Raw genomic sequence first — 22,429 nt, 5'->3', positions numbered from 1 at the left:
GAGGCAGGCCTAAGTCTTGAACTAAGAGCCTGGGCACTGTCCCTTTGCTTTTTCACTCAAGGCTAGCACTCTACCATTTAAGCCTCAGCTCCACTGGTGGCTTTTTGCTGGTTAATTGGAGATAAGAGTCTGTCAGACTATTCTGCACAGGCTGGCTTTGAACTGTAATCCTCAGATCTCAGTCTCATGAATAAGTAGGATGACAGGCATGAGCCACAAGGGCATAGCTACACTCAAATAACAAAGATCTGACTTCTACTTATGTAACAGGCCCTTGAAGACATTAATTTTATTCTGCAATGGCCCAGCCCTATCCTTACAGAAGATAGAGGAAAAAACAATTAGCAGTTCATTAAGTGCCTTTCTCAGGCATGGCCTTTTAAAACCCAGAGACTTGGAAATTAAGAATGCTAATAGCTACAACCAGAAATACTAATTTTCTCATTAAGTTTATCTTATGTTTATTTCTTAATGTATGGCTCTCATATGGCTCATTAGATTCAGATCACTGAGCTATTAAAATTCACCTACAAGCCAGGCACTGGTGGCTCACGCCTATAATCCTAGCTACTCAGGAGGCTGAGATCTGAGGATTGCAGTTCAAAGCCAGCCTGGGCAGGAAAGAACGTGAGACTCTTATCTTCAATAAACCACTGATAAACCAGAAGTGGCACTGTGGCTCAAGTGGTAGAGTGCTCGCCTTGAGCTGAAGAGCGCAGGGACAGTGCCCAAGCCCAGAGTTTGAGCCCTACGACCGACCAAAAAAAAATCACCTACAAACCAGATTCCAAAAGAAACCAGAAAATAGAATAAAAATGTTAAGACATATTTTGTGGTATTTCACTAAAATCCAAATTTAACATTCTTTTCAGAAAATTAGTAACATCCTCCCAGTGACTTAATTTTCTTCATTCAAAAAAAGTGTCAGAATTCAGTGGCTCATATCTGTAATCCTAGCTATTCAAGAGGCTGATGTGAGAATTGAGGTTCAAAGCCTGCCCAAGCAGGAAAGTCTGCGAGACTCTTCTCTCTTAGTAACTACCAAAAAAGCTGGAAGTGGAGCTGTGAGTCAAGTGGTAGAGCTCTAATCTTGAACACAAAACTCAGAGATGGCACCTAGGCCCTGAATTCAAAACCCACGACCAGCACAATAAAAGAAAGAAAGCAAAAGAAAAAAGAAATAAAGAAAGGGAGAGAGAAACGGGGAAAGAGAGAAAGAGAGGGAGAGAGGAAGAGAGGGAGGAAGGAAGGAGGAGGGAAGGAAGGAAGGAAGGAAAGAAGGAAGAAAGGAAGGAAGGAAGGGAGAGAGGGAGGGGAGGGAGGGAGGGAGGGAAGGAGGGAGGGAGGGGGGAGAGAGGGAGGGGAAGGAGGAGAGAAAAAGAGAGGGAAAGAAAAAGAGAGAAAGAAATTGCTCAGTGCAATATTTCAAGTGAAATGGTTGCTACCAATGTATTTTAATGGATATGCACATTATATGTACAGAGACTCAGGCATAGGTACATATAGAGAAAGGACCAAACCAAATGCTTGCTCTTTTCATTTCTGTCATACTTCCTAGGAGATTTCATTCCAATTAGAGCATAGTAAGAGATCATTGGAGTGGAGCCTTAGTTGATGGGTGATTCCAAGGGTGTTAGGTTTTAAAGTATGGAGGAGGCACAAGTTAACTGGCTTTAGATTCCAAACATTATTGGTTAAAAAAAATTTTTTTTTGGTGCCAGTCCTGGGGCTTGAACTCAGTCTGAGCACTGTCCCTGAGCCTCTTTGGCTCAAGGCTGGCACTCTACCACTTGAGCCACAGCTCCACTTCTGGCTTTTTGGTGATTAATTGGAGATAAGAGTCTTACTGACATTCCTGCCCAGGCTGGCTCTGAATCTCCATCCTCAGGTCTCAGAGCAAGGATGACAGGCCAGAGCCACTGGTGTCCCGACCTACATCATGTTCTTTTTAAATTAACTGGGAGGATGTGCTTCCATTCAGACAGCTTCAGAAATGTCTTCCTTGTCCACAGTATCTCTCCCAGAGCACAAGTACAAGGCACCTGGCAGGCAATCTGCTTCCGGGGGTGAGGCGTGGGAACTCCCCTGCAGGAGTCTTTCTGAGGATTCTGGAGAATCCTCCCTCCATCCAGGACTTGAGGGTTGCTGGGAAACCTCCCATACTGAAGAGAACCCCAGGGCCGCGTGGGAGAGGGGGGCTTCTGGAAGGCTCGGGGCCTGGAGGCAGCGGCTGGAAAGTACTTCCTTCTCTTTGGAATTCCGCCATTTCATCCTTCTGTTCTGAAACCAAATTTTCACCTATTGATAAAAAATAAGTGGACAAAAACAAAATCACTGATTGCAGATGATTATTTCAGCTTTAGCATTTTCTCATTCATTCATTCGTTCTATGGTGCTGGAGGTGGAACCCAGAACCCTCCATAGCATCCCAACTCCTTATTTTAACATTTCAAGCTGTAATTATTTCTACAATCCATTCTACAGAATGGGGTGTGTGTGTGTGTGTGTGTGTGTGAGAGAGAGAGAGAGAGAGAGAGAGAGACCTGGGGCTTGAACTAAGGGTCTAAGTGCTGTCCCTGAGCTTTTTTTTTTTTTTTTTAATCTTTTTTGTTGTTGTTGTTTTGGTTGTGGGGCCTGAACTCTGGGCCTGGGCGCTGTCCCTCAGCGCTTCAGCTCAAGGCTAGTAGTGCTCTACCACTTGAGCCGCAGCACCACTTCCTGCTTTTTCTGCTTATGTGGTGCTGAGGAATCAAACTCAGGGCCTCATGCATGCAAGGCAAGCCACCTTCCCAGCCCTTTTTTTTTTTTTTTACTCTACCACTTGAGCCACAGTTCCACTTCTGGTTTTTTTTTGTGGAGGGGACCCGGTCATGGGGCCTGAACTCTGGGCCTGGGCGCTGTCCTTCAGCTCTTCAGCTCAAGGCTAGCGCACTACCAATTGAGCTCAAGGCTAGCGCACTACCAATTGAGCCACAGCGCCACTTCCGGCTTTTTTCTTTTTGCTTATGTGGTGCTGAGGAATGGAACCCAGGGCCTCATGCATGCAAGGCAAGCGCCCTACCACTGAGCCACCTTCCCAGGCCCAGGCTTTTGTTGTTGTTGTTGTTTATGGGAGGTAAAAATCTCACAAACTTTCCTGCCTACGATGGTCTGGACTACAATCCTCAGATCTTGGCCTCCTGAGTAGCTAAGATTACAAGTGTGAGCCACTGGCTCCCAGCTACAGAATGTCTTATTAATGAGAATCGATATTGAAAAATACAAGTCTTTTTTTATTTTTTTGACTCCTTCAAAATATATCTGAGAAATTTTATCTCTGAAAACTGTGCCATTGCAGCTAATTGCTTAATATTCTGTACATATGATACCTTTCAAAACGGATTTCATTTTCTTTATTCTTTTTGCATGCCAGTTCTGGGACTAGTCTTCTTGGGGTGGGAACTGTCCTTTCACTTTTTTGCTCAAGGCTGGCAGTCTACCACTTGAGCCACAGTTCCATTTCCAGATTTTTGCTGTTCAATTGGAGCTAGCAGTCTCATATGCTTTTTATGCCCTAGCTGGCTTTGAACCTCAAGCCTCAGAGCTCAGCCTTCTGAGTATCTAAGGCTCCCAGCCTGATTTCATGCTCTTAAGTATTATGAAACATCATTTAGTCTGCAGGAACTTATTTATTCAAATGAAATGTACTAACTAGTGTCTACTTTTTGTTAGGCATTAGGCCATGCACTTGTGGCAAATTGTATCCCTGGATCCCCCTGATGACTATGAAAAGACTTCATTTCACAGAGAAGGAAACTCTCTGGATTTGGATTGAGTAACCAGCTAGTAAAATAGAAGCACTTAAGATTAGAACCCATGACTGTCTTGGATCCTGCATCCTGGCTCTAGTGAATCTAACTAGAAGCTTTCTGAGTTTAAATGCATTTTAGCTGGACACTCAGGAGGTTGAGATCTAAGGATCTGTGTTCAAAGCCAGACTAGGCAGAAAAGTCCATGAGACTCTTATCTCCAATTAAAAACCAAAAAGCCAGAAGTAAAGCTATGGCTCAAGTGGTCAAGTACCCACCTTGAGTAAAAAAGCTCAGAGGCAGTGCCTAGGCCAAGTTCTGTACACACACACACACACACACACACACACACACACACACACACACACACACACACTACATTTTTACAATGTTTTGATAAATTGTTGGCTTTATATAGTTTCCAAGTTTTGATTACTTATCAAACTATGATCATTAAGCTCACTAAGTAAAAACTGATTGCAATTAAGCCAAAAATGCTTGTGGTGGTGGTTTCTAATTTGAACCATACTTTCTCTTGGCACACCCATGTTGACTATCTCTCAATTATTAAACTCTTTATCCACTGTAAACTTCATCAGGATCCCCAAAGAGAAAACTTCCCAGTTGTTTTTCTGACATCTTGAAAGCCAATCATATTTATTCTTTGCTCTAACAATTTAGATTTCTTTTTCTTTTTCCTCTTTCTTTCCCTTCCTTCCTTCCTTCCTTCCTTCCTTCCTTCCTTCCTTCCTTCCTTCCTTCCTTCCTTCCTTTCTTCCTTTCTTTCTTTCTTTCTTTCCTTCTTGTGGGGTGTGGGGCGTGAACTTTGGGCCTGGTGCTATCCCTCAGCTCTTCAGCTCAAGGCAAGCACTCTACCACTTGAGCCACAGCGCCACTTCTGGTTTTCTAGTGGTTTATTGGAGGTAAGAGTCTCGCAGACTTTCCTCCCCAGGCTGGTTTTGAACCAAAATCCTCAGATCTCAGCCTCCTGAGTAGCTAGGATGACAGGAGTGAGCCACCGGTGTCTGGCTAACAATTTAGATTTCTGTGTGTGTGTGTGTGTGTGTGTGTGTGTGTGTGTGCTGGGGTTTGAAAGGAGGTCCCCGGTGCTGTCCCTGAGGTCTATTTTTGTGCAAGGCTAGCGCTCTCCTCTACCACTTGAGCCACAGCTCCACTTTGGCTTTTTACTGGTTAATTGGAAATACCAGACTCATGGACTTTTCTACTTGCTTTGAATCATGATCCTCAGATCTCAGCTTCCTGAGTAGCTAGGAGTACAGACGTGTTATTCAACTTCTCCTGAGTTCCCATTCACTGGGGTATGTGTTTCTGGGGATACAAAGCATGTGTGTTGCTCAGTATCTTACTGCCTACCTGGTGCAGTTACCTGAACAAAATGGGCCTTGAAAATATAGCTACTAGCCAAGCGCTGGTGTCTCATGCCTGTAATCCTAGCTACTTGGGAGGCTGAGATCTGAGGATCTCAGTTCAAAGCCAGCCTGGGCAAGAAAGTCTGTGAAACTGTTATCTCCAGTTAACAACCAGAAAACCAGGAGTGGCACTGTGGCTCAAGTGGTAGAGCCCTTGCCTTGAGCTGAAGAGCTTTGGGACAGAGCCCAGGCCCAGAGTTCAAGCTCCCTACAACCTACCAGAAAAAAAAGAAAGAAAATATAGCTGCTATCTTATCTGTTAGTATACAAAAATACACTAATGAGAGAGAATTTTAGTTCTTTATCTTTTGGGGGGGGGCGGGCGGTTGTGGGGCTTGAACTCAGGGCCTGGGCACTACCCCTGTGCTCTTCTGCTCAAGGCAAGCACCACTTGAGCCACAGAGCCACTTCTTGTTCTTTTTATTTTCAGTTAGGACAAGATTTTGAACTTCTAAGCAGGTGCTCTACTACTTGAGATATGCCCCTAGTCCTTTTTGCTTTTGTTGTTGTGTTTTTTTCTATCCAAACTAGTCTGGACTGTGATCTTCCTATTTACATTTCCCTCACAGCTAGGATGACAAGCAAGAGCCACAGTGCCTCACTGATTGAGATGGGACTCTTGTAAACTTTTTTGTCTGGGCTGGCCTTGAACTCCAATGCTTCTACACCCTACCTCTGGAGGAGCTGGGATTGCAGGCATGAGCTGCTATACTCAGCTCTTGTTCTTGTACATTTAGGTGACAAACAGAGCAATTAGTTCTACCGTGGAGTGAGAAGATATCTTGATCAATCTGAAGCAATCTTGATCAATCAGCCAGTAGTATACTACAGGCTGCTTATTTCTAGTTGTAAAAGTTGGGGGCGAAAGGCAGTTTGTGGAAACAGATCACATCCTTGGAGAAAGGAAGTAAAGTTAGGGAGAGTTTTATACAACGACTTGTTTTAATAAGATCCCAAGTATATTACTCAATAAGGTCCCTAGGTCATTTGTTTTTGGGTCCGGTTGTGGAGCCTGAACTCTGGGCCTGGGCGCTGTCTCTCAGCTCTTCAGCTCAAGGCTAGCGCTCTACCACTTGAGCCACAACACCACTTCCGGTTTTTTTTCTTTTTTTTTTGCTTATGTAGTGCTGGGGAATTGAACCCAGGGCGTCATGCATGCAAGGCAAGCACTCTACCATTGAGCCACCTTCCCAGCCCCGTCCCTAGGTCATTTGTAGTGACAGATAGTAAAGATCAAACCTCTTCTAGCCTTTCATTCTTTTATACTTTTTTATTTTTTTGGTCAGTCATAGGGCTTGAACTTTGGGCCTGGGAGCTGTCCCTCAGCTCTTCAGCTCAAGGCTAGCGCTCTACCGCTTAAGCCACAGCACCCTCACGGACTTTCCTGTCCAGGCTGGCTTTGAACAGTGATCCTCAGATCTCAGCCTCCTGAGTAGCTAGGATTACAGGCATGAGCTACCGGTGCCCAGCTTCCCTTAGCTTTTTTTGCTCAAGGCTGGCACTCTCCCACTTGAGCCACAGCTCCATTTCTGGATTTTTGCTTGTTAATTTTTTTTTTTTTTTTGTCAGTCATGGTGCCTGAACTCTGGGCCTGGGCACTGTCCCTCAGCTCTTCAGCTCAAGGCTAGAGCTCTACCACTTGAGCCGCAGCACCACTTCCGGCTTTTTTCTTTTTGTTTATGTGGTGCTGAGGAATCGAACCCAGGGCCTCATGCATGCAAGGCGAGCGCTTTACCACTGAGCCACCTTCCCAGCCCCAATGACTTGTTTTAATAAGATCCCAAGGATATTACTCAATAAGGTCCCTAGGTCATTTGTAGTGACAGTTAGTAAAGACCAAATCTCTTCTAGCCTTTCATTTCTTTATACTTTTTTATTTTATTTTTTGGTCCGTCATAGGGCTTGAACTCTGGGCCTGGGCACTGTCCCTCAGCTCTTCAGCTTAAGGCTAGTGCTCTACCACTTGAGCACAGCCCCACTTCCAGCTTTTTCTGCTTATGGGGTGCTGAGGAATCAAACCCAGGGCCTCATGCATGCAAGGCAAGCACTGTACCACTGAGCCACCTTCCCAGCCCGTTTGTTTGTTAATTTATGATAATAGTCTCATAGACTTTTCCTGCCCAGGCTGGCTTCAAGCTCCAATCCTCAGATCTCAGCCTCCTGAGACTACAAGTATGAATCACTGGCACCTAGCTGTCATGGAGATTTCTACCCATTAGAAAAATTGTAAAAGCATTTCAGGAACATCTCATGGTCTAGCATTATGCCCAGCCCAGGTAATAGATGCTAAATGAACAGATTTCATTTTACCTTTTAGAAATTCAGAACAGGAGACAAGTCCCTATGCATTAGTACCTGTGACTCCTTTAGTCCCAGATTGACAGCAAGCTTCTTTCGGTCTGTTTTGCTAATATATTTCTGTTTCTGAAACATTTTCTCCAGAGCCTTTCTCTGATCCTCTGAAAACACAGCTCTTCTCAAAATGCCCCTCCGAGCTTTGGAACTGGAGTCCTGGGTCAGCAGAGGTAGCACCGTCTCCTCTCCTAGCAGAGAGCAGAGACAAACGCAGTCAGCATCAGAGAAAAATCAGACGGTCTTTCCTGGAACAACACATCACCCTCTTACTCTGTCAAAATACCCCACCTCTAAACTCTGTGTACTTACAGCAGAACTTCACTTCTTGGTTATGGCCTCCAGTGATGATGTGATCAGCCACTTGCCTTCCCAGCATTGCATAACACAGTGGAAGGCCTAGGTCCCCAGTCACAAAGTCCCCATGTAGGACAAGCCGTAGATGGTTTAAACCTTGTAGTCTTTCATTTATTTGCTCGTGTGTGTGTGTGTGTGTGTGTGTGTGTGTGTGTGCTGGTCCTGGGTCTTGAACTTGGGGCCTGGGTGCTGTCCCTGAGCTTTCCTTTGCTCAAGTCTACCATTTTATAACTCAAGCCACAGTTCCACTTAGGGCTTTTTTTTTGGGGGGGGGGGGGGGAGATGGGGGGTTAATTGGAGATAAACGTCTTACAGAGTTTTGTAGCCAGGCTGGCTTCGAACCACAATCCTCATATCTCAGCCTCCTGAATAGCTAGAATCACAGGTGTGAGCCACAGACTCCTGATTTTCCTTCTTTCCTTCTTTCCTTCCTTCCTTCCTTCCTTCCTTTCTTCTTTCTCTCTCTCTCTTTTTCTTTTTTTTCTTTTTGGGGGGTCTGGTCGTGGGGCCTGAACTCTGGGCCTGGGCGCTGTCCCTCAGCTCTTCAGCTCAAGGCTAGCACTCTACCACTTGAGCCACAGCGCCACTTCTGGCTTTTTTCCTTTTGCTTATGTGGTGCTGAGGAATCGAACCCAGGGCCTCATGCATGCAAGGCAAGCGCTCTACCACTGAGCCACCTTCCCAGCCCCTCTTTCTTTTTTGATACATATTTGGAAACTTAACATATGCCAGGCCCTCTGCCTGATTGTATGAGTCAAAAAAATATGATTTATTGCTTTCATGACCCTTCAAATCTAAGAGAAAGGCATTCATGGAAGTGCCACTCTGAGCCAAAGGACCTATGAGTCTGTCAAGGCATGTGCTTGGGAACAAAGACAAGGAGTCTTATAGAAATCTGGGTCTCAGGGAAAGCTTTTAGGAGTCAGAGATGCTTAAGCTGAGAGCCCAAGAGAGCAATGGTGGTTCCCAACCACCTTCTCCATCCCCCAGAGTCTCAGAGATCACAAACTTCCTTCCTTAAGTCACAGACTTAATCTTTTCTGCCTATTTATAGCTAGCACAATACCTACCCTCTGAAAGTTTACATGCATTCCTTATGCATTCATTCATTCATTCATTCATTCATTCTGCTTGCTAGGTTTGGTAGGCAGAATAATGCACTTCCCCCATGAAGATGTCCAGAGGCTAATCCCAAGAACTTGGGTGCCTCTGTTAAGGGGGAAATAAGGCTGCCAATGGAATGAGGACTGCTGAAAAATTGGCTTTAAGATGAAGAGTAGTGCCTGAAAGACAAAGTAGTAGGCATTGTCAGAGAAAGACTGGAAGAAACTATACTTGTTGCTTGATACACAAAGGAAGAGGCTATGAGCCAAGGAATGCAGGGAGCTTGGAGAAGCCAGAATGGACAAGGAAATGGATGGTCCCCGGAGTTTCCATCAGGGACACAGCCCTGCTGACACCATGGTTTTAGCCCAGCAAGGCCCATTGCAGGCTTCTGATCTCTATCAACTAGGAGATAATCAGTATGTGTAGCTTTTTGTTTCTTTGTTTTGGTACTAGGGTTTGAACTCAGGGCCTGGATGCTGCCCCTTAGCTCTTTTCCATTCAAGATTGATGCTCTAACATTGGACACATACCTCCACTTTCAGATTTTTAGGGGTTAACTAGAGATAATAATCTCACAGACTTTCCTGCCCAAGCTGTCTTCAAACCACAATCCTCAGCCTTCTGAGTTGCTAGGATTATAGGAGTGAGCTACTATGCTAGTATGCATAGTTGTAAGACACTAAGTTGTGACAATTTGTTACAGCAGCAGTAAGAAACTAATACACTGGGTATCAGACCCACTGGATTCAATGCTGAGGAACCACAGGGCGTCTAGTCCCTCTCCATCCTAATAGATCCACCATCTCAAAGGAGGACCAAGAAAAATGATTGTCCTTCGGACTGAAAGAGAAAGGTTCTCCAAAAGGTTCTCTTTGGGTTATGATGCAGAGCACAATTGTTCAGAGAAAATAGGCTATGCAGTGTCTAAAAGAATAGCACAGCTAAAAAGAGAAAGAACTGAGGACATCTAGGCAGAGAGCTTCACATATCAGAAATGACTAATTGACAAACAGTTCAACCAGAAAAGTGGGCCATCTGCAAGGATGGGGCATGGTATGAAGCAGAAGCCTCCACCTAGCAAGCATAACCTGTCCATAGATAGCCTTTCTCTGTTTGGTCTTACTGTCATTGCTATTATTTTATTTTTGCTGAGGATCAAACCTGGGACCTCATGTATATTAACCAAGTATGCCAACATAGAGTGCTGTTTAAGATTTCTGGTTTAGAGCTGCTGGTGGCAGCTCACCCCTGAAATCCTAGCTGCTCAGGAGGCTGCAATCTGAGGATCTAGATTCAAACCCAGCCCGGGCAGAAAAGTCCCTGAGACTCTATGTCCATTGAGCCACCAAAAAGCTAGAAATGGAGCTGTAGCTCAAATATTAGAGTCTAAGCCTTGAGCAAACAAGCTAAAGAACAAGCAGGGTGCTGGTTGTACATGCCTGTCATCCTAGCTACATCCTAGCTACTCAGGAGGCTGAAATCTGAGGATAGTGGTTCAAAGCCAACCTGGGCAGGAAAGTCCATGAGACTTTATCTCCAGTTAACCACCAGAAAACTGGAAGTGGCACTGTGGGCTCTTCAGCCTTGAGCTGAAGAGCTGAGGGACAGCGCCCAGGCCCAGAGTTCAAGTCCCATGACTGACAAAAAAGAAAAGAAAAGAAATATATAAGATGATGTGGGAATGGTGCAAAGTGGAGGCTAGCAACAACCATTTCACACACACAAAATCCTATTCTTTTTATGGCTTCAATAGCTTCTCAGACCTGGGAGACACAAGAGGTCATTGGTTTCATCTGGACTTTTGCAACAGGACAACTAAAGGGCCATCAGCTTCCTGTAACTGTTTCCTCAAACACGAACTATTTCAAACTTTGTGTCTCTGTCCCTCCCTCCTGAGAGACAGAAGCTTCCCTTCAATGTGGAACTGAAGTCAGCTTCCCTTCAATGTGGAAGAGTGCTTGTCCTCATCTCTCCCTGGAGCAGTGTTTTCCCCAACAATTACCATGGGCCTCATTTCCTGTGTTTGGAGACTTCTCTCCAGGAACTTCTCTTTTAGGGAAGGGCTTCTTTACCCATCTCATTTCCATGTGTGTGTGTGTGTGTGTGTGTGTGTGTGTGAGAGAGAGAGAGAAAGAGAGAGAGAGAGAGAGAGAGAGAATGAGAGATATGTCATTTCCACAGATTTGAAGTTTGGACAGAGAAGCATAGAATTTTATTAAGATAAACTGAGAAAGTTTATTTGAAGGTGGAAAGAAAGCTATAAATGAAAGTAGCAAAACTCCCCAATTAGGGAGGGTATCTCCTTTGAAGCAGCATTTTGCCTAACTGGTCCCACTGAAATTCAAAAGCTACCCTCCCGTTTCTCCACGATCTAGGATTTGGAATGTGATATCATTAATTCTTCTCATACAGCTTCATTTTTTTAATCCAGTTTTCCCTTATATCAAGCACAAATTTAACTTCCATAAAGTCTACTCATTGGTTCTAATTCTCCATTTATTTACTTAGTAGAGATGATGTACAAGGGGTTACGGTTATATGAATCAGGTAATGAGTACAATTCTTTTTGAGCTATGTCTCCCCTTCCCTTGCTCTCTCCCAGTTTTTCCCTCCCATTCCCACTCACAAGATATACAGTTCATTTCCCACATAGTGTTTACTGAGTACAGGATATGTAATTTAAAGGTAATTCTCATGGTCTCCCAACTAGTTCTCCTTTTGGAACCAACTACATATTTTTTTAATTTTTTTGGGGTCCGGTCATGGGGCCTGAACTCTGGGCCTGGGCGCTGTCCCTCAGCTCTTCAGCTCAAGGCTAGCTCTCTACCACTTGAGCCACAGTGCCACTTCTGGCTTTTTTCTTTTTGCTTATGTGGTGCTGAGGAATCGAACCCAGGGCCTCAGGGATGCAAGGCAAGTGCTCTACCACTGAGCCACCTTCCCAGCCCCTGGAACCAACTATATTCTTTTTCCTTCCAAATTTCTGACTAGTTATAGAAATCATTCATGTTTGTTGCTGCCTACCTGTTAGTTTTTTGTTGTTTTTGGTTTTGGGTTGTTTTTTTGGTGCCAGTCCTAGGGCTTGAACTCTAGTCACTGTCCCTGAGTTTGTTTGTTTGTTTTCTTTTTCACTGAAGGCTAGTGCTCTACCACTTCAGCAACAGCTCTACTTTCAACTTCTTTGGTGGTTAACTGGAGATAAGAGTCTGATGGAAGCTGGGCACTGGTGGCTCACGCCTGTAATCCTAGCTACTCAGGAGGCTGAGATCTGAGGATCGTGGTTCAAAGCCAGCCCGGGCAGGAGAGACCGTGAGACTCCTATCTCCAATAAACCACCAGAAAACCGGAAGTGGCGCTGTAGCTCAAGTGGTAGAGCGCTCGCCTTGAGCTGAAGAGCTGAGGGACAGCGCCCAGGCCCAGAGTTCAAGCCCCATGGCCAACCAAAAAAAAAAAAAAGAGTCTAATGGACTTTCCTACTCAGACTGGCTTTGAACCTTGCTGATCAGATCTCAGCTTGCTGGATTACAGGCATGAGCCACTACCACCTGGCTTAGGCTGGTTTTTGTATGAGACTCTTTATTCCAGAACTAAACAGTAATAGGCAATCTGACCTTTCAGATCCCAGAGGGGCTATGACCTGCCTTGTTTGCCCCACACTGTTAATGTACAACCCAACAGCCTCCTGCTATTCCATAAGCAAACACAAAGCTCATGGTAGAGGCATCCCTATCTTACTTTTCTCTCTCCATCCTCCTGTTCCCCTTCCTTTTCTTCTGTATGTCTGAGGGAGGAGCCTAAAAAGTCAGAATTTCATAAGCGGTCCTATTAGACTTCATATTATACTCAAACACGGGCTACAGACAAGATCAGCAACAGAGACACTCTGTTGCTCAGTAGTGCCCCTTATTGCCTGCCCGGTGGAAGATTGGGAGAGAAACAAACTTATTCTAGAAACATTATTCCCAACACTTTCACTACCTTTGGAGACCTGCTAGATAAGGCCATCCATTTGGGAAATCTATTGTTTTGAGTCTGATTTCATTAAACATTCTTCATGGTTGACTGGATGTCATTTATCCAGAAAACATCACTTCCTTTGTTGTTGAGAAGTAAATAACTATATTCAACATACAGCACATGTAATCTGTTTTGTACAATATAACCAGGCTTCTCTCAAAAAAAAAAAGTTGAATCCCTCTGGAGATCTTACAATGGTCACATTAAATCTTCTACATGTATATAAAAGTATACACATTGCTTTCTGTGAGTTTTCCTGGTCCCGATCAGTTTCCTCAACCCACTCTGAATGACAGCAGTGAAAGAAATGGCCTACCACGTGGCAAAACATGCTCATCAGAATGATTCCCATCTCTGAAAGTGAAAGCTGCATGACTAACCTATGTTCAGAGCCAGGAAAGTAATTTCCCAAAGCCAGGCACCGGTGGCTCATGTCTGTAATCCTAGCTATTCAAGAATCTGAGATCTGAGGATCATGTTTGAAAGCCAGCTGGGGTAGGAAAGTCTGAGGCTCTCATCTCCAATTAACCACCAAAAGCCAGAAGGGATGCTGCAGTTCAAATGGTAGAACACTAGCCTTGAGCTCAAAAGCTCAGGGACAGTGCCCAGGCCCTGAGTTCAAGCCCCAGGACCAGCGTACGCACACCCACACACCCACACACACGCACACACACACACACGCACACACACACACACACACGCACACACACACACACACACACACACACACACACTGTGCCTCTTCTTCTGCCTTCAACAAAACCTACATTCAAACTTAGAGGGTATATTATGGTTTCTTATGGTTTAGCAAGGAAGGGAAGACAATAAAATGACATCAAAAGAAAGAATACAAAGGCACCTCCCAAGAAAAAAAAAGCCAAACAGCTTGTCACAGACATATCTTTTTCCTGAGATATTTGTTATAATGTTTCTCCAAATTAAAGTTGCTGTCTTTGAAGGCCGAAAATTCTTAAAAGGTCAAGTTCAAGTTGGGTACTCAAGAAAGGAATCATTATTTGATTAACTGTTATTTCACCTACCCAATTAAGATTCTCATATTCCTTCAAGTAGTTATTTATTATTTTCCTGCAGTCATTATCAACATCATTTCCACAAGTTTGCTTTCATTTTAACTGAGAAAGAATCTTATAGATGTAATATTAAAGATTTTTCCATGCACCCTCCCCTTGGGGGAGGGGAGCACTCTTACCACCGCCTTTTTAATTTCCCCCACTGTAAGGCCTGTGCTAGGACAGCCTATTAAACCCTTTACTGCATGTGAGAAGGGCACTGGCTGTATGATTGTTTCCACATTGCAACCAGCAGTCCATCCTAAGCATAAGAAGTCAAGAAAAAAAAAATGAAGTCAACATTCAACAAAAGATTCATGGTCAGGGTCAAAACAATATTTCCTTTGCTCGGTTACCAATGTGTTCATCCGATCCTTGGCTTTTGGAGGGTGTGAAGGCCACACTGTGCAATCAGATGAGGGGCCATCGATTTCAGCAGTTATCAAAGTTGTTAGGATAAACCTTCGTTCTGGCTAGTCAAACGAAACTGAACACAAATTTACTTGGACAGTGCTGTACAATGGAAAATAATTTAAAAGCTCGGATATAAAAGTTCTTAGTATTTTTTTTTAAAAGTCTAGTAAACCTCTTTAGGAAAAAAGACTATGCAGATGTAAACCTCATTAGTTGTGCTTTGGTATCCTGGTTATTTATATAAAATCTTTATTGACAACGTAATTCCATCGGTTCATTATTATTTGCTGCCAATAAGAACAAACACTGAACACAAGAAAGTAAGAAATTCATTTCAGAGTTATAGCTAATAATACAAGACATCGTCACTTATTAAAAACACTTGTGTGATCTCTAAACTGTCTTAAAAGGCCAACTTTAGGAAGGGAGGCCAACCAATTTCATATTTTCTATCCTTGGTCTGAGCTGCACTGTTCTGCAGCTTGTATGTTTATTGAAAAAAATGAAAGATAAACACAGTTTTAAGCCTCTTCGGACAAGCACAATAATTTACAAGTTATATAAAAAGCACAAAACAGGAAGGACTACAAAAATACAGGAAAAAGAAGTGAGACCTGTTTGAAGTAATCTTGTGTGTGTGTGTGTGTGTGTGTGTGTATGTGTGTGTGTGTGTGCGCATCAACAACTGGAATTTACTAATTTGTTTTGGATAGATGTAATAGTAAAAAATATGAAAAAAGAATTTATAGCCTGTCTACCATATAGAAAGGAGAAATCAACTAACATTCTATCTTTCCATGTGTCTATTTTTGTCTTTCAATCTGTATCTATCTATCTACCATCTATCTATCCATCACCTACCATTTATCAATTACCTATCAATCATCTATCTATCTGCTTATATTGTTATGCAAGAGGGATTTCATTATGATTTCCCACACATTTACAATGTATTCCAATCAATTTCACCCCATCTCACTCTCTCTCAAACAGATGAGAAGTCCTGTAAGAAATGTCTGTTTTTATCTTTATTAAACTGACCCAACTTTATTTCTCCTGCTTATTTAACTTTTATAGAGATTCTTAAAACTTCACTATAAAACAACCATACACACACTTACACAGACCTACTTGAACATCTACTTGTTGCATGAACTTATTTTGCCTATTTTCAGTTCCCTGAACTGTTTCCCTAAAGGCTTTTTAAAAATAAATGATCAGAACAATGGAAGGGATGACAATGATCAAAATCTATAGTACAATTTATTGAATTGTATTTGTACTATTTAACTATTTGTACAAATAGTTAAAGATAATAAAATAAAAACTATAAAAGACCAGTGTAATATGGAGGTTGAAAAAATGATTCTTCAGTGTAGAACCTCTTTTCAACTCCTTTCCCAGAGACAATTTAAATCTACACGATGCCATAATAATACGACATCAGATACGCGGGTTTCGAGTCTACCCCTGAGGTCCCTGCCTGCTGATCTAATATCTAGTGATAAATGTCTGCTTAATTTGGATCACAGTTTCCAATTCCCCTCACAGCAGACCACCTGGAAGGCGCGAGTAAAAGGTTTAGTCATGGTTTCAATTTTTTCTATTTGAATTCAATACCTTCTAGTTAAATGGACAATTAATAGGTCACTTCCAAAATAGTAGTGTATCAGTCTTGGTTAATAAACCATCCTCACAGTTGATAATGGGCCTATGTATTCAGCACATCTCTGTAGACACTCAGCTCAGCCACGAAATCCCTTTTTAGGTGGACAGGGTTATATGGGAAGATGAGCTAGAATGAGTCTATAAAAGTCAGTTTCATTCACTGCCTTATTTTTCAGTCAAGTGCTTTAAAGGGTGTCAAGAAATTCACTTGGGAGTGTGAGACAGGAGAAAGACCTACACCCAGAGCCCTGCTTTATGACCATACAAAAGGGCAGCTGACCCTTGCCCAAGCTTTTTCCATGTGAAATAGGCCCTAAAGTTCATCTGCAGAGTGAAAAATCGTGGTGAGGTCGCGTGTGGATGAGTCGAGTGAAAGTGGTGATTGGTCACGGGTCTGTCATCCATTGTGGCTGCGTCTCAGTCCTCTATAGTGCTCTGTGGGAAAGTATCAGCCCCCTAAAGGGAAGCTCAGAAGCTGGCAGCTCAATGAACAGCCAGCATTTGCTGCCTCGCTTGTCAAGAATCATTCTGGCCAGCAACTTGGTCTTCTGAAACACCGATAAAAACAGACGCCTGGCAGGATAGAGCTCTAGACTTCAGCCTGCCTCCACTCTCTTTCCTTCTTAGCTGACAAGAGCTGGTAATCGAAGCTTTCTCTTGGGTAGCTGAAATAACACAACCCTCCACAGGACTTTTTTTTGTTTAATGTGCCAATACTGGGGCTTGAACTCAGGGCCTGGGTACTGTCCCTTTGCTTGTTGTTGTGCTTAAGGCAAGCACTCTACCATTTGAGCCATACTCCCATTTCTGGTTTGGGTTAAGGGAAAATAAGAGTCTCATAGACTTTCCTGCCTGGGCTGGCTTTGAACCTTGATCCTCAGATCACAGCCTCCTAAGTAGCTAGGATTATAGACATGAGCCACCAGTATGCGGCTGGCTCTCTACAGGACTTCTTTAACATCAACCCAGATAATCTGGCTACAGATTCTCATCAGACCTATACATCTCAGGACCAACAATTTGGTTAGAGATATTTACCTTGTGTGTATGTGTATGCCAGTATTGGGGCTTGAACTCAGGGCCTCCTGCTATCACTTAGGTTTTTTGTTTTTGTTTTTTTCCCGGTCCTGGGGCCTGAACTCTGGGCCTGGGCGCTGTCCCTCAGCTCTTCAGCTAAAGGCTATCACTCTACCACTTGAGCCACAGCACCACTTTTGGCTTTTTCTGCTTATGGGGTGCTGAGGAATCAAACCCAGGGCCTCATGCATGCAAGGCAAGTGCTCTACCACTGAGCCACCTTCCCAGCCCCTCACTTAGCTTTTTTGCCCAAGGCTGGCACTCTACCACTTGATCCTACCTCCACTTCCAGCATTTTTACTGGTTAATTGGACTAGGGGCTTTATGCGTCTTAGAAAGGCAGTCTACCTCTAAACCATACCTCTAGCCTAGTTAATTGGAAATAAAGTTTCATGGATTTTCCTGCCTGGGCTGGCTTTGGACCATAATCTTCAGATCTCAGTCTCCCGAGTAGCTAGAATTACAGACACAAGATACCAGAGCCCAGCTAAAGCTACTCATCTTTGCATGAGAAAGCATTTGCACCCATACTATGAGTTTTGGCAAGTCTGTTCTTCTAATTTCACCCCCAGGGATTCATTTTTATCATGTTTACAGAAAAGTTCTCATGAAAACATTTCCTACAACTCAGGTGGGCTTTCTGAGAAAGAGAAGTCTTTTTTTCCTCTTCAGATCCTGATGGATTTTAATTCTTCTCTACAGTAAGTACCTAGTGACTTTTTATATCCCATTTTAAACTGAATGAAATGTTGGCTCAGTGCAACTTCTTTGCATTCTTTCCTGCCTTCTTGTTCTTCTTTAAAGGAGTCTTGCAATGCACCAGAGATGTAGCTTCCTGGTGGAGTGGCTGCCTTGCCTGGGCAAGGCCCGGGCAAGGTTTGATCCCCCAGTACCATGACAAAATAAAAGTGTGTTGCTATACACGTTTCAGAAAGAGCCAAGCCTATCCCACTAGATCTTTTATATCAACTAGAAAACAAATCCTTTTCCTTGGTGTGTCAGCTGGGAGTTTCAATGCCATTAGAAACCACTCACAATTGCTCACTGTGCTGAGGTTTGATAAATCTCTGGAAAGCTCCTGAATAGGGTCACTGTGATTTTTCAGTGAGGAATTAGCTCCTTGCCACTGCATTACCAATTAGCTTCCCTGAGCACATTAAATCCTGCTGCTTTGGTTTATAGAGGAACTGAGGCATTGCTGATGAAGCATTCACAACTTACTTGGAAAAGCGGTGGGGGATGCAGGACTCCGGCAGGACCCCCCACAGCACGCCGAGTAGAATGGAGGGATGCTCAGAAGAAAAGGTTTGGAAGGTGCTGTGAAGAAAAGCATTGGTCTCAATGATTAGCCATTTCTTTTAGACAATCTCCAAAACTCCAGTTACTCATGAATCCCCTTTCAAGGCAGTTTGCTTTCCAAGTCTTTTTTTTTTTTTTTTTCTTGTGCCAGTACTGAAGCTTGAACTCACAGCCTCATAGTCTCATGTGGCTTTTTCTACTCTAGGCTGGTGTTCTACCCTCTGAGCCACACTTCCACTTCTGGTTTTTTGCTGGTTAACTGGAGATAAGAGTCTCTAAGAATTTTCTGCCTGAGCTGGCTTTGAACCATGATCCTCAGATCCCAGCTTCTCCAGTCACTAAGATTACAGACACAAGTCCCCAGTGCCCAGCCTCTAAGCCATTTTTCTTTTTTTTCAGTCATGGAGCTTGAACTCTGGGCTTGGGCGCTGTCCCTCAGCTCTTCAGCTCAAGGCTAGTGCTCTACCACTTGAGCCACAGTGCCATTGCCAGTTTTCTGAGTGGTATTGGAGATAAGAGCCTCACATACTTTCCTGCCCAGGCTGGCTTTGAACCATGATCCTCAGATCTCAGCCTCCTGAGTAGCTAGGATTACAGGCGTGAGCCACTGGCATCCAGCCTCTAAGCCAGTTTTAAAGTCATTTTTTTAAGTTGGCTTCATCTATCCAAGTGCTTGGCAAATCATTTTATCAGGATTTGGAAATGTAGTACAAAGACATAAATGATCAAACAGCAAACTTACTAGTTGCTTTACTATCTGGTCTTAATTGCAAATAGTCAATATCTAATCTTGTTTGATTTAAGACACCATATCAGGGCTGGGAAGGTGGCTCAGTGGTAGAGTGCTTGCCTTGTATGCATGAGGCCCTGGGTTCGATTCTAGCACCACATAAGCAGAAAAGGCTGGAAGTGGCACTAGGGCTCAAGTGGTACAGCGCTAGCCTTGAGCTGAAGAGCTCAGAGACAGTGCCCAGGCCCAGAGTTCAGGCCCCATGACTGAAAAAAAAAAAAAAGGCCGAGTTCTATCACTTGAGCCATGCCTCAGTTCCTTCAAAGACACCATATCACAGAGCAAAATCATCTAGGAGAGCATCTTGGTTGACAGAAGCATCACTATTTGCCCTGCCCAATATGGTTATTTACCAGTTCTGTGCACTTATTGAGCTCTTGGAAAGTATTAGCCAATTCCCAAGTTGGTAATCGCTAATTTGCTGAACAATTCCATAACAAAAAGTGGTGTTTCTGACCACATTTACATGCTTTAAAGTAATTGAGAATAATTACATGTTCATCTCAAGAGAAATCTCGTCCATCTGAAAGCATTTGTAAGTGCTCAAAGGGGTGAGTCTTTTTTCTACCTGGTGCCAATTGGGTATTTATTATTTATTCCAGGGCCATTCAAAATGACCAATACCACCAGACACCAGGGGCTCACACCTGGAATCCTAGCCACTCAGGAGATTAAGATCTGAAGAACAAAGTTCAAAGCCAGACTGGGCAGGAAAGTCCCTGAGACTCTTATCTCCAATTAACCACCAGAAAACCGGAAGTGGCACTGTAGCTCAAGTGGTAGGGTGCTAACCTTGAGCACAAAAATTCAGAGACAGTCCCCAAGACCAGCATGAAATTTAAAAAAAATATATATCAATACAGCTAGACAGCAGTGGGCAGCCCACAAAAAGCAAATGAGCACCTTAACTGTCCTATCATGTACCAAATGATGTCATGGAGTAAATGTATCCCATCCCAGGACCATATAGTGAATTGCTATGTAATTCTGTTCTGCTCCTTTTATTAAGATACACGTGGAACAGTTACTATAATTCTTTTATCAACGGTATGAATAAAATGAAGAAGACTATTTTGGTAGCCAAAACATCCTATAACTATCCTCATTATCCTAATTAGATCTATTACATTAAAAATAATGGCATCATTGAAAAGATATATTCCTTCCTTTGAACTGAACTCTGTAAGAGAAATTTTGAATGTCATTCCTTAGTGGATGAAAACACTGCAGTAAGGGGTATCAGAGAATGTGAGTTCTAAACAATTTCCCATTGGTGACACGGATCAAGATGCACAGTACTCACAAGCTGACACGCTGAATCAAAACCCTTTTGTACAACTACTTAAAGACTGTAAAGATAACATAAAAGAAAATTCCCTTTACTGAGAACTTATTACATGGCAGGTGTCAATGAAGCATCTGCAATATGCCATGTCTTTTAACACAATATAATATGTGCAAGCCAAGATTTCTTGGAAGCAGGTCCCTGCCTTTAGCATGACAGCACATACAGTGAGTAGCTTGCAGGACAGTGAACAATTGAACCTACATATAACATTCAAAACTAAGAAATGAGAGACCACCCTAATCTTCTTAAAAAACAAATAAGAACCAAAAATTTACCCCTTTTCTCCTTCTCAGCACCTAGAAGATACGGTGTCTTCTATAAGTAATGACCTGGAAATGTAAATCCACGATTTTAAAATACATATTTTCCTTCTTTTTCCTTCAAACAAGTGCCAACTTACTTTCTTTTCTTCACTACATAAAGAAATGCCTTTTTTTTTCTCCTTTTTGTGTGTAGGCCCTGGGGCTTGAACTCAGGGCCTTGGTGCTATCCTGAGCTTTTTTTGCTCAAGGCTAGCACTGCACCACTTTAGCCACAGCCCTTCTGTTTTGTTTTGTTTTGTTTTGTTGGTGCTTACTTGGAGATAAGAGACTCATGGACTTTCCTACTCAGGCTGGCTTCAAACTGTGATCCTCAGATCTCAGCCTCAGGAGTAGCTAGGATTATAGGCATGAGCCAGCAAGAAATGCTATTTTTATGTGACTATATTGCCTTTCTGAGAAGTAATATTGCAGTAATTTCAGATTTGTACATTAATCAAGAGTAAACATATTCTCATCCATTTCTTTAAAGGATGTATCAAAATAAGTATGTTTTCCTTTAAAATATTTATAATATTAACAGGGTCCTAAAGCTCTTAAAATTGCAAACTAATCCCAAATGCAGTTTCTTCCTATAATACAATGGAAAGTTAATTAATATATCATTAGCATTCATTTATAATTAATATCAATATTAATGTTTTTACTCTTTTAGTATCTGGATTTCCAAAGAATGAATGCTGCTTAACTTTAATGCTGTTTTGAAATATGGCAATTAGGCAAAAGAATGAAATAAAAGACAAAGTTCAATAATATTTTGTGTGTGAGTGTTGGTCCTAGGGCTTCAACTCAGGGCCTGGGCCTTTTTAAAATTTGATTTATTTATTTTTGCTCAAAGCTACCACTCTACTGTTTAAGCCACAGCTCGACTTCCAACTTTTTGGTTGTTAATTGAAGATAAGGGTCTCACAGACTTTCATGTCAAGGCTGGCTTGGAACTGAAATACTCAGCTCTCAGCTTCTTAATAACGAGGATTACAAGTGTGAGCTACTGGCACCTGACTGGCTAAAAAATATTTTTAGTTTTATTGTTGTCATTAATTTTCTAATACTGACTATAAAATCTTAAACATGGTAAATCATGTCACTTGAGTTTCACATATTAAATTATATATTATTTAGGCAGATTTACATTTGTATTATCATTGTGGATACATGAAGTATTCCAAAATAGAAATATATTTCTAAAAGTTGTACATGTGTTTATTCTCAAATATTTGTTAACTTTTTCCCCCAATAAAAAATGTTCTATTGAAAATAAAATTCTTTCCTCTCTTCCCTCTCTCTTCCCTCTTTTTTCCTAAAAAAAGGAAAAAAGCATAGTATTTACATGCATGATATTTATCAGTACAGCTTTAAACAAATAAAATTTCTTTATTCAGTTGGTTTTGT

The 22,429-nt window shown here is 42.6% G+C and overlaps 1 protein-coding gene across 1 annotated transcript in view; it reads right to left on the bottom strand.

Annotated features, from left to right (window-relative positions):
- Positions 1-1,977: 1,977 nt before the first annotated feature.
- Dbx2 (developing brain homeobox 2) overlaps positions 1,978-22,429 on the bottom strand; it is a 31,885-nt gene continuing 11,433 nt past the window's right edge. Inside the window, exons 2-4 of the mRNA XM_042677495.1 lie at positions 18,502-18,597; positions 7,574-7,761; positions 1,978-2,298 (exon numbers count right to left, since the gene is read on the bottom strand). Coding sequence (XP_042533429.1) covers positions 1,978-2,298; positions 7,574-7,761; positions 18,502-18,597 — 605 coding nt within the window. The remainder of the gene's footprint in view (positions 2,299-7,573; positions 7,762-18,501; positions 18,598-22,429) is intronic.

The sequence above is a fragment of the Dipodomys spectabilis genome, unplaced genomic scaffold (assembly GCF_019054845.1).
Source record: "Dipodomys spectabilis isolate Male_0828 unplaced genomic scaffold, ASM1905484v1 ptg000039l, whole genome shotgun sequence".
NCBI lineage: Eukaryota > Metazoa > Chordata > Mammalia > Rodentia > Heteromyidae > Dipodomys > Dipodomys spectabilis.
This window is presented reverse-complemented; position numbering and strand designations above follow the sequence as displayed.